At 39.8% G+C, this 12,903-nt stretch overlaps 1 protein-coding gene across 3 annotated transcripts in view; it reads left to right on the plus strand.

Annotated features, from left to right (window-relative positions):
- Window positions 1-702: 702 nt before the first annotated feature.
- GPD1L (glycerol-3-phosphate dehydrogenase 1 like) overlaps window positions 703-12,903 on the plus strand; it is a 39,620-nt gene continuing 27,419 nt past the window's right edge. For 2 of the 3 annotated variants that reach the window (XM_053953255.1, XM_053953251.1), the window contains exons 1-5: window positions 703-812; window positions 5,421-5,598; window positions 6,333-6,473; window positions 10,208-10,346; window positions 11,491-11,603. In XM_053953255.1, the coding sequence (XP_053809230.1) occupies window positions 760-812; window positions 5,421-5,598; window positions 6,333-6,473; window positions 10,208-10,346; window positions 11,491-11,603 (624 nt within the window). In that variant the 5' untranslated portion in view covers window positions 703-759. The remainder of the gene's footprint in view (window positions 813-5,420; window positions 5,599-6,332; window positions 6,474-10,207; window positions 10,347-11,490; window positions 11,604-12,903) is intronic. The other variant, XM_053953258.1, reaches the window with a different exon arrangement.

Consider the following 12,903-nt stretch of genomic DNA (forward strand, 5'->3'; position numbering starts at 1 on the left):
GGATTCTTCCCCTGCACTTGGCAGTGGTGAGGCCACAACTTGAGTGCTGTGTCCAGTTCTGGACCCCTCAATTCAGGACATTGAGGTCCAGAGAAAGGCAACAGAGATGGTGAAGGGTCTGGAGCACGGTCCTATGAGGAGTGGCTGAGGGAGCTGGGGTTGGTTAGCCTGGGAAAAGGAGGTTCAGAGGAGATTTTATTGATGTCTAGAACTACCTGAAAGGAGGTTGTAGCCAGGTGGGGGCCAGCCTCTTCTCCCAAGAAAAAAAGTGACACGACAAGAGGACACAGTCTTAAGCTATGCCGGGTTCAGGTTGGACATTAGGTGGGATTTCTTCACAGAAAGGGTGATTAGATATTGGAATGGACTGTACAAGGAGGTGGTGGAGTCACTGTCGCTGAAGGTGTTTAAGGAAAGACTGGATGTGGCCACTCAGTGCCATGCTCAGTTGTGGTGTTCGGCCACAGGTTGGATTCGATGCTCTCAGATGTCTTTTAGAACCTAAATGATTCTGTGGCCCTGTGATATGCCACAGGGGATTGCCTGCTTTGTTCGAGGGCCCCATTTACCTCGTCCTGCCCGGGAGCCGTCGCGTCCCCCGCAGACCCGGCGGCCGGGGGCCGGAACTACAGTTCCCGTCACGCCGCAGGGGCGGAGGGAGAGCGGGCGATGCCCTGACGGCGGAGGCGGGAGCGGGGGGCGGGCGCCTCACGGAGCTCTTCGCCGCGGCCGCTGTGGCGGGGCGCGGGCGGCGCTGCCATGTCGCTCTCCGTCGGCCCCCTCAAGGTCTGCATCGTGGGCTCGGGCAACTGGTGAGTGCGGCGGCCCCTGGCAAGGCGGGCACCTCGGCGGTCCGGCTTTCCCGGAGGCGGTGCCCGCCCGGGCCTTGCTGTCGGTTCCCGCCCGGCGCCGCGGCCGCGGTCTCCTCGGGTGGCGGCGGCCGTGAGGCCGCCCGGTGCCGGCGGTGGAACACGGTGTCGCCGGACCGTGGCGGGCTCTGGGTCACGCTTGTTCCATGCGGGAGGGCTCTTCCTGCCCTGCCCGGGGGCTCGTCGTGCCCCCGGCTCCCTCGGAGCGGAGGTGCTGCCGTGACGTACTCGGAGGAAGAAGCGGCAGAATAGAGCACGCACTTTTAGTGCTTGTAAACACCCGCGTGTCCTGCGAATAAGTTGTTCTAGGATATTTTTAACCTGGTATTTGTTGTGTGCTTTATCTGATATCAGATGACGTAGACATTAAAGATGCTACACATTTTAAATTTTTTTTTCCAACTACGCCCTGCCTGTAGAGCTTCACTAACAACCTCACTTGTCTACAAAAGTGTTGTTCAGGGTTTTCTGTGTTCCTATGTGTCTATTTTCAAAGACAGTTCAAACAAGAATTGCGAAACACTAGGTTATTCAGAATGCCTTCTTTTTTTTTTTTTTCCCAAACTGATTATGCTGAGGCACACCGAGAGCTTGAGACAAGGTTTTATTGCCGTTTCTATCTCTAGTTTATAATTAGACTTAAGTAAACTTGTTTCTTCATCCACTGAAAGCAAAAGGCTTACTTGACATCATTCTTCAAGAGGAGTATCGTGTTAATAACCCTTTGCCTTTAGTTATTCCTTTTTCTTACACCAGATCCCTCTTTAGAGTGAATAAATTAAGTATGATTAAGTGTTATAGAAATAGGTCTTCACAGTTTGTCACTTTCAATTACTAATGCTAAGCACACATTACTCAGGTAGCGTTGGGTTTTAAGACATTAAACTCGGAGAAATTCCGTGTAGAGCAAGGCACTGTGTTTTATTAAACCAAATTTGCCAGTCTTTTGTCAGGATGATTTTAGACTTGTTGCTCACCCCTGCCCACTCCATGCAGTTGGCTTTTGGTGCTGTTAAAAATACCAGCAGCTGACGTTTCAGTGCAGTACCTCTTGCTTTCCTTGCACCAGCCTGTAAAATGTGTGCATTGCACTATATATCACAAGGAAATTATGCAATTAGACCTTGTATTTTAGAAGTGTGATGGCTGTTGTTCTATAGTTGAAGTCTAGAAAAAGTTTCACAGGAACTTTGACTCCATTTGTATTTGATTCACTGTGAAACGCTTGCAGAAGCAAAAGGATTTGTAGATATTGCCTACCAGCAATACATGCAAGTGTATTTTGTTTTCACTTCAGTGGATCAGATTAATAAATAAGAAAAGTTCCTGCCTAATAGGATGAGTTGGTGGCAAAATGCCCATATCTCTTGTGCTGAGAGAAAGAAAAAAGCTGCTGCCTGGTAGTAGCATTCTCTCTTTCTTTTGGGAATAAATGTATTTAAATAACTAACAGCTTCTTTCATATGTAATGGCAGGGTTTTTCATGTGAGTAAAGCAGAAACCAAAGTAATAAAAAATTGAAAATCATAATTCTTGGAGAGGTAGGTGCTTCCTTCTTCAAAGTCCATGGGATGATGGACACCAAACCCTGACTGCAAAGAGCACAGTGATTCAGTGGTATGTGTAATCATTGAACTAAATTGAAATACATTTGTATACCTTGTAAGTGCCTTTTGAACTGCAGCTTGCAGTCCTAAAATATTTAATTAAAGTATTAGTATTTAATGCATTAAAGCAGGTAACCAGAAAGAAATTGAAGCATTTGTAAACTTCTGATCATTGCTATTTGGGGATTATTTACTTTTGAAGCCTGAGTTATAAGAGTGTGTGATTGTCGCTGCCTAAATTGTAGGCATGTAAGTAGTTGATCTGAGTGGGGTTTGGCATCTTGACCAGTTTGGAGACAGTGGATTTTGGGGTTCTGTGTGAGGTGATTCCATCAGACAAGTCTTCTCATAGCTCTTTAACCTATATCTGGGATGAAAAAGCCCTAAAGGAGCTTGGCAGGACAGTAGATTTAGAAGGGTTAAGCCAGCCACCTTGGTTGAATAACTACTTCCAGTCAGACTTGTTTGTTTGGTTTGCTACAAGAAGGTCACCTTAACAATGAAGTTTACTTGGCAGGGGTCACTTGACACCTGATGGAAGATCATGGGGCAGGACAGATGGCTCAGTATGGCAGAGCAGGAGCTGTGCTGTCTGCTGGCCTTGCCCTTTTAGGGTTGCTCTGCTGCTGGATCAGTGATTCTGTTAGGATCTTTTAAGACAGGGAATAAAGTAAGGTGTCTGGAGTGTTGAGAGAGTACACCTTGGGAATATGCCTTGGAACTGTGGGATTCCAGGACAGTGCCCAGAGTCATTTAAAGCACTGCAAACGCTGTCTTGGTCATGTACTGTAGCCTGTTCTGATAACACTTCCAGGGCAGATTAATGACGTGTGCACAGCCAGAATTTATCCTTCACTGTTTTCTTGCAACCGGTCTTTAAGTAACGTGATTGCCAAACTTAAACATAAGCTGTAAAATTTGGGAAGAGATGGGAAGTTATTGGACAGAGGGGTTTATGCACCTAGGATCTTGTAGGAAACTGGGAGGAACTGTGGCTTAACTGAGGTGATTTTACAGGGACAGTGGTAGAACTAGATAATTATATCGTTTCCACTTGCATGTTGTGACCTCCGCTGCTGCTGTTATCAGGGCAAATTAAGGAGCTTTTTGGCCTTGTGCTATAGTTAAAAAGCGATGAGGGGAAAGCAGACCAACTGTGAAATGGTCCTGAAAGAGTGGTTCCAGCATCATGGGAAATGATGAACCAGAGAAGCCAGTCAGGAGAATCTTCTTGAATTCAGAAACTAAGACTAGGCAAATCTTCACTTATCTTAATACTGCATTCAAAGGGTGGGAAAAAAAAAAAAAAAAAAAAAAGACAACTCAGGCATTTAAGTGTTAAATAGTAATGGAAATTAATGTCTCACATAAGTAGTACACACTGCCAGACTTTTTGCTGGCAGACTGAAAATCCCAGTCAGAGAGTTGCTGATTCCGTTATTTCTGTCTTGCTCTGTCACCAGCAAGCACAGAGAATATGTAGTGACATTCAAAACAAAAGGCAGTGGGTTTGCCAGGATCCCAACTTTGTATATAAATCTGTAGGAGCAAATGTGCTTTTGTTCAAGGAACTCAAAGCACTGTCTGAGGAACACATACACATGTATTGAATGTGAGATCTGCTGTTTGTATGGATCTGATATTTGGAGGCTCAGCTGTATACCAGCGTAGCAGAAACCATGCTGGACGAGCTTGATAAGAGATGGCTTGCGATTGTCTTCTGTATCACCTTCTGAACCAGGGGCATTTTTAGTGTGTGAAGTGCTATTAGAGAAGTAAATTCTAGTCTTTTAAGACACACAGTTTTATGGTTTGACTATAAAAGGTCTACTTAGGGTACTAATTTTTTTTCTGCTGCTACTTAGAAAGTGACCTTAGCCATGTGCTAGCACACATCTTTAATACAGCCCAATGAGTTGTGCCACATCAAAAGCTCTTGAAGCAGAATGAACTCACTTTGTTCAGTTGCCAGCTGTGGGTTTATCACAAGCAACATCCAATATAAATTTAGGGGATTGTGTGAGTATAACTAGAGTATAAACTAGTATAAAAGTTAGTGTTCTTACCTCCTAATAAAGTGTGCAGTTTACACACACACATGCATACATATATGTAAGCCTCAGATCAATGACTGTATTTTTATCACATCTCTTAAAAATGTTTGTGTCTCCTTAGTAGGTTATCAGTAATTATGAAATTGCCTCCTATCCCAAGAAAGGAATTTAGGTTAACAGGTATAATAGAATGATGAAAGGGAAGATCGTGTTTGTTCCCCCTCTTGTAATTGTGATTAATTTCATTATTGCTTAGAGATTTGAGAAGTAGAATTGATCACTGTAATACAGATCTCACTGTATGCTGTTCTTGGGGAGAATATGAGGGTAACAGTAATGGACTTGTCTCCCTGCAGCTTCAGAGGATGTTGTTACAATAGTTAAGTTCTGTGAGATTGGCTGTACAGCCATGAAGCTTATAACTTCTGCAACATATAAATGATTCTTGGATTTCAATGCCAAGTATCAGTATCAGTATTGTACAACAACTTACGAGTCAGTCATCTTAACAAAGCAGCTTCTCATCTCTTAAAGGTGAAAATGACACATTTAATAAAATTAAGTATGTCACTTTTACCTCAGCTTTGAAGATTAATTTGATTGGGGGAAATACAGTAACCTCAACTCCCAGTGGATCGCCAATAAGAAAACAAAATAAGTAAGGATGTTTCAGTAAATGCTTCAGTCCAACCTACTCTAGCTGTAGTTGAGGGAAAACAGCATGTGTGAATGACTAGTGTATTTTTCCACTTATTTTACTAGATCAAAATGTTGTATGGTAGCTGATTAAATAATCTGTGAATTTGTGATTGTTTTAAAAAAAAGTCTTTTTTTTCTACAGTCATAGAAATCATAATTTTTAAATATTATTTTTGTTTTCTTTTGTGCAGGGGTTCTGCAGTTGCCAAAATAATAGGTAATAATGTAAAAAAATTACAGAAGTTTGCTTCCACAGTGAACATGTGGGTCTTCGAGGAGAATATTAATGGGAGAAAACTGACAGATATCATAAATAAGGACCATGAAAATGTAAAGTATCTCCCTGGATACAAGCTGCCAGATAATGTGGTAAGGCTCAAAAGCTAAATTATAGTTATGGAAAAGAGGGAATATTGCTTGTGCTGTAAATGGAGTTAGAAATTTGTTTTGTTAACACCTCTAGGGTTTATAATATTTCAGACTATGCTATTTTACTGATGACATCAGAAATTTGAACAAGTAAAATTATGTAATTAATCAGTTAAGTAAATTCAATGCACTCTTTCTTCCTATCACTGTTGGTCTTTATGTTACTTCAATTTCTTTACAAGAAAGCAAATGTGAAAACAAGATTAACAGCTTTGACTGAACCCATTAAAAAAAAAAAATTGGCCTCAACCTTGGATTGGAGCTGTTGGTCTGGGGAGTCTATGCTACTGTTTTATTTTCAGTGACAAAATGCAGTAGTTTGTAGCATTCAGCATGAGGCCAAACTGCTCGGGTTCAAGTTCAAGCTCAAACTGGGGAGGTTCAGTTTGGATATTAGGAGGAATTTCTTACAGAAAGAGTGACTAAACATTAGAATGGGGTGCCCAGGGAAGTGGTGGAGTCACTGTCCCTGGAGGTTTTGAAAAAGGACTAGATGTGGCACTCAGTGCTGTGGTCCAGTAGACTGGGTGGTGTTTGTCCCAGGGTTGGACTCAATGATCTCAGAGGTCTTTTCCAAACTAATTGATTCTGTGATTCTGCTTTTATCAGATAACACTTTTGTGCAGTGTTAATTTTGAAAAGTTATGCAGCCTTTCTCTCCCATAACTACACAGGTTGCTATCCCAAACCTTCGTGAAGCGGTACAGGATGCAGACTTGCTGGTTTTTGTCATTCCTCATCAGTACATCCATAAAGTCTGCGATGAAATCACAGGACAAGTACCCAGGAAAGCCCTTGGCATAACTCTCATAAAGGTACAATAAATACTGTGCATTAATAACTGAGAATGTGTCATAGAATCTTCTAAGACAAGATGACTTGATATTTTGATATGCAAAGTCTCCATGCATATGCACTTGATTGGTCCATTAAACCTTTCTAGGTGTAAGATTAGAATTTGTCTTGGTCATTAGTGGATTGTTACGCAGCGCTTGCAGGAAGAGGAAAATGAGGCTCTTCACAAGACTTTTAGAAAGAAAGAGGGAGTCAGTATGTTTTGCACCACTAAGCTTTCCAGTCTTTTATTTGTTGTTTCCAAAAGCATCATTAGACGAAGAGCAAAGCACAAGCATAATGCTTTGTTTGTTAATGCACATCCCACATGCTGAGTTGATCATTTCAAGAACTGCTGAGAGAATTTCATGTGATTGCGAAGATAGTGCTCTTGTTCATGTCAAATATTATGTTGCAACAAGAGAGTCTGTTCAGCATCGCCCAAAGACAGTTTGAGCATAGGAAATAGGAAAGGGTAGAGGTGTGGGAGGCATTTCACTGCAGTGTTTATAGTTTTGCTGACAGAAAAATATAAAAATGTGGATTAGCTTATTTTTGGGATTGTTTTTGGGTGGGTGGGCTTTTTTCCTCTGTATGCTTAGCCGGATATAATAAGCTATTCCCACAAGGCTTGGAAGATTTTGGTTTGTTGTTGCTTTGTAGGCCATTTTCTCAGCACACATTCCCTTGTTTCCTGTTATCTCTGGAAAATCATACATTTATGGATCTGTGCTCAATAAAGAACAAAAAACCCCTATAACTGTATACTGCAAGCTTGTCTCTTTAGTTTGGCTAACAAAGCCCACAAAATCTATTGTTTTGTCAGTGCTGACCGGTGTAATAGTGAAAGGTATGAAAAAGTAATGCTTCCCAAGTGTTCTTGCTCCAAATTGTAGAAAAACTCTTCATATCGTAGAGGGGTAAAATAAGGCACTGTTATAAGTGCTCAAGATAAACTTTATTCTCCTTTAATTTGCTAAATGTGATTTATATTCTTCTAGTGATAGGACTAACTAATGAAATTGATGGACTAACTAAGGATTTATGTCAGCATATGTGAAGTCAGGGTCCTGGGCCTATATTCCCTTGGAATTGCTGTTCAGTGTAATGTTTACCAGTGCTCTAGTGGAGTGTTAATTAATGGCTATATTTGATGCCAAAAAAAAAAAAAAAAAAAAAAAAAAAAAAGGGAGAGGTGAAAGGGGAATAAAAAAAAACATTTTAAAAAAAGCCAATCTCCAAACAGATGGAAACCCCCAGCAAAACAAAAAGTCCATGCTTAGTGTAGTGGTGGAAGTGAAATTGTGGCACTTGCCATGCAGTGCAGAGTTGGTTACTGGGCAGCTTCCCACTGTCACATTGCAGCACTGCATCCATAGGCAGCCTTTCCAAAGAAATGCTGCGAGGCCCCTTAATGTTTTGCAGGAGAATGCAAAGTACATGTCAGTTTTTATGAAAAGGCATGACTGAAAAGGCATAATATAAAATCGTTAAAAGTATCATTTGAGAAGAAAGGGTAGAGATTTAATGCAACATTCTTTCTTCTACTTTTGCATATTCTTTAGGTATGCTGTTTTCATCAGTGTCATAGTTTTTGGGTCTCATGCTCAATGCTAATGCTGTTGAAGTAGCTTGTGTTAACTCTGATAGTTAAAGTGCAGTTCTGCTCTGAAAAATATTATTTGGACATCTTGTTTCTGTGCTTTCTAAATTAGTTGTCAAGTTAGCAGTGTGTCATCTTTTAGTCTTTTTTTTCTTGTTTTTTTTCTTTCTGACAGCCTAATCTTCATGCAGAGCCTAATGTCTGACAATAAAACTGAGTCTTTGGGAAATAAAGACATTTATCTGCTGGTTAATAGGCATTTCCATTGAAACATTTGCATCTCTGTTGCTTTACATTAGCTCTTCGTCTAAAACCTTACAAATGACTGTGTGGCTGTGGGGAGAGGAACCATGTAAAACTTAAGAGTGCAGTACAGCAGTGAGCTCAGGATGCAGGGGAGGTGAAAGTCATTCAAAATACTCTTCAGGCAACCTCATCATCAGCCTCATTTTCATTTCCCTCTTATAGGCTCCAGGGATTGCTCTGACAGGCATGTTAGGATGCAACTGATAAGGTCACTTGCATTGCCTGCAGACCATTGCTGCCTTGTGAAAATGCCCATGGTGGAGCCTTGGTTTTGTAGGGGGGAAGGGGTGTTTGGGTTTTATTCTGTCATTCAGTATTGGATTTACTTCTGCAAGAAATAGGTACAGCTCATCTTGATTTTGTCAGGAGTTGCATCTGTTTCACAATGGAGCAGAATCTGACACCTAAGCCTTTCTGGTCTCCTTTCACTTGCATGAGTAATTGTTGGGTAGGTATTTACATTTTTTGAGTTGTTCCCAATGTGTGCATGCCTTTCTGTTTATTATTTGTCTGCTTAGGAAGAGGGGCCTTACAGTTATTTTGTGGGGACATTTTTGGCACTGTGAGGGAAAAATGCAACATGTATTGTATGCTTGCTTTCAGGTTGTTTCTGTATGGCTCATTAAAGATAAGAAAGCAGAGCTGTGCATTAAGCAATACAAATTGAAAAATAATAAAGAAATGCAAGCATTAGTGTAATTGGCAGGTTTTATACAGGCATTTCTGCATGTCTCTTCATTGCACCATGTTACTTAAGCAGCAGCACCTTTAACCTGTGGAAGTGCAAATTACTGCCTGCCTGAAATGTCACTACTGGCAGCATACAAGTATTTATGTATATGTATATATGAAAGTAATACAGGATCACACTTTTTGCCTATAAATCATAATTCAAAATTACTAATTCCCAAAAGTATCAAATCTTCAGCATTAAAAAATTGTATAGAAGGTGGTATACTGTGGGAAAGAATGGCTATTTCAATAGCTGATCTGCGATACCTCTGTAATAAAAACTGAAAAGGATTCTGCATTTAGCAGGCTGGGAGAAAAGAGTTTTATGGGAAGAAAGTGGTCTCATTTCGAGTTGTAGTTCAGGCAGTTCAGGGTACCAGACTCTATTCCTCTCTGCAGCATTAATATGTGGGGTGATCTTTCCTGAGGCCCTATTTCTCCCCTTTTTTCACACTTTGTAAAGAGTGCATTATAAAGAAAGATTTAAAATATCCTTATAAGTTAAATTATTCTCAGTTTTTCAGCTTTCTACATATCTGTGAATGGCTGTTCCATTTGTATTTCTACTGCTAAACTGTTGTTGGTGTTATACACTGGGGAACCTGCCTCTGATATCTCAGTTCAGATATCTCTTCACAACACAAATTATTCAGATGCCATTTTGTGAGTGTCAGTGCAATTTCAAATCCAAGTTCAGGTCTGGTTCATAACTGATAGACTGGTCATGCTTCACTGGTTAAGGATATACTGATAATAAGCACCTGATTTCTGAATTAACAAAGCAGAATGTTCAGCACTTCTTAGAATCAGGTCTTTGAGGATGGAATAAAAACTGGTTTCATAATCTAGAGTTTAGTCCTAAATCTTAAGGTGCTACCTCCTACAATTCTAAGACATCTTGGAGAGGTCAAAATAGCAGAAGTGCCTGTGGTAGTATACCTGTCATCTTTAGTCTCTATCTGAATAGTCCTTGTTTCACTTCTCACCTGTGGACAAGACTAATTGTGTTCTGCTTGCATCTCTACTGTGCCTAATGAATGACTTTTTAGTAATTCCATTTAATGTTGGCTGCAGGGAATAGATCAAGGCCCGGAGGGACTCAAACTGATCTCTGACACTATTCGAGAGAAGATGGGAATAGACATCAGTGTGCTGATGGGAGCTAACATTGCCAATGAGGTGGCAGCAGACAAATTCTGTGAAACCACAATAGGTACTGTTCCAAGTTGTAAGAATATTTAAAACATGCACCTGTCCTCACAGGTGCACACCAAATAGCTCAAATTTCACTGTTTTCGAGATTAGCTGACTCTTACCAGAAGCTGTTGGTTGAATTTCCTAGAATGTTTATACTTCCAAAAGTACTAGGACAATACTGGGAATAGAGGGAGAGGGAAGACCACAGTTTTACCTAATCTTACTAGGGTTATAACCTTAGCATGTGAAATACAAGCATGATTTTTATCACCCTTCATATAACAAGCTGCTTCATTTTATTACTGTGTTTAAGATTTTTCTTGGCTCTGAATGGCTTTACATGGATAAACAATTATAAATTCTGTTCTCCAGCTCAGGTGCTATTGTCAAAGATGGTACCTTCATGCATGTTTGTTTTGGTTTGACTTTTTTGTTTGTTTTTTTAAGGTATCTTGTTTTAATTTCTCAAAATACTTCGTTCCCACAAAAACTAGAAATTGTTTTAGTTCTGTGTTGGTGTCTGCACACCTTTGCAGCATGGGGATGTGCCTAGTCTTGGATTTTACAGTTTCTAGAAAGGCATGCGTATGTGTATATGCATACAGGTACTCATACATACTCATACTTCATAGCACAGAGTTCATATTATGGGTATTTTCAGTGTTAATTTTTAGAGTTTTATGCATTGCTAGTTTTGTAATATCCCATTCACAGCTTCTGCATTGAACTTAATTTTGAATGGTTGAACAACATCTTAGTGTTTAGAAACAATTATCAGGTGCAGCATGCTTGATTAATAAAGCAGTTTTGACATGCCTTTATCAGTAGGTATTTTTCTGGAGTGCTGACCTGGAAATAATTGATAGAATTGCTCCTACTATATTCTTAATTAATCTCTTTTTTATTATTTGCTGTCCTTTTTAAAGACAGTGATCAAAAAATAGACAGTGTGTAGAGAATTAATGGAATTTTTATTTAGAACCTGTTGCTGAGCAGACAGTAAATTGTGAAAGAGTTCTTAGAACAGGGATTCTGTTTAGGATTGAGATAGAACGACCTTATCTCTGCTTTTAGGCATTTTGGCTTGCACAGGAAAGGCTAAATAACATACAAATAAAGTATTCCTTTTTTTTTTAGCTTTCCTTTCTCTCTTTCAATAGGCTGCAAAATCTTGGAAAATGGCCTTCTCTTCAAAGAACTCCTGCAGACTCCAAACTTCCGAATAACTGTAGTAGACGATGCAGATGCAGTTGAGCTGTGTGGTGCTCTGAAGGTAAGATTATCAGGCTGCAGGTGATACACAGATGAAATAGTGATCCTTGTAGAAAAAAAAAAGAGGTTATTTCCATTTTAAAAAATATGTTCATTGTATTTTATATAATATGTAAAACTGCCACATAACATTTCCAGAAGAACCAGAGGGGAAATGAGGGAGCAGCATTTTCTGAGACCTGGCTTTTAGATCTGTGTCTCACCATCTGCCAGGTTCTCTTTCTACATCTTCCACTTAACTTACACACAGTCATGAAGCAAGTATTGATTTCATCTAACTGGCTGATATATTTCTAAGTCTATTTTAGTTCCCTTTTTCTTTTTGCAAGACTGTGTTCACCAAAAGAAAGGGAGAAAGAAGTTGGCATTAATGCTTCGTATCTGTTGACAAAACTATCCCCCTCTTCATTGACTGAAGCAATGTGAGCACTCATGTTTTATATTTTGTGGATATATACTACATAAAGTTTGTGTGGATAACCACATACAGAAATGACCTGAATAGGAAAAAAATTATTTTAGACAGTTACTCATCCAAAATTTTTTTATAACAAAATTGATGCCGAGAGGAAGCAAAGACTAACTTAAAGATAGTTTAATGGCTATTTTTTCAGGTTAATTTACAGGCCATTTGTGAAGCGGAGGCATTAGTTGTTTGGCACCCTAGCAAACATTACTGTAGTTCACATTATCTGATGCCTATCCTGAATAATTTCTGATGGATGTAGTGGTTTAATAATTATTTTGACTTACTTATTTATTTTTTGTGTTTTGTATATTTATTTTGTCTGCCTTTGGTTTTGCTGTTGAAATTCTGTATAAACTAAATTAATTGGCTTGCAAAGCTACCACACCAAGCAATGATGTCGTAAGATAAGGAACTCTGATTCCTGCTTATTGAAAGTAGCTGGATAGATATAATAGCATTTTTTTGGCACATTAATTTCCTTAATTTCATCTTGACAGCTGTCATACTGGAAGGCCTGAGAAAGAGGAGGTTATGGGTCTGTGCACTGATGGGATTAGGTGTTTTGAGGCAACATGCTTTGGAGTTACTGTATAGATAGAAATTTCTTGAGATTATGGAGCTTGTCATTCAGCTCCACAGCCATTGCTTTAAAATGCTCTGGTGATGTGGGAGGTTACTGGAACAGAAATCCCTGTGTATAAACCCTTGAAAAAGTTTTACAGATCTATTTTGCTTTGAAATCTGCTCAGCAGGATGTTTTCTGACTAGCTTAAGTTCTTGTCTGATAGAGGACTTCTGACTCAGGAAATTTTCATTCAGACAAATCTCGTGA

Source organism: Vidua chalybeata, chromosome 1, assembly GCF_026979565.1.
Source record: "Vidua chalybeata isolate OUT-0048 chromosome 1, bVidCha1 merged haplotype, whole genome shotgun sequence".
Lineage (NCBI taxonomy): Eukaryota > Metazoa > Chordata > Aves > Passeriformes > Viduidae > Vidua > Vidua chalybeata.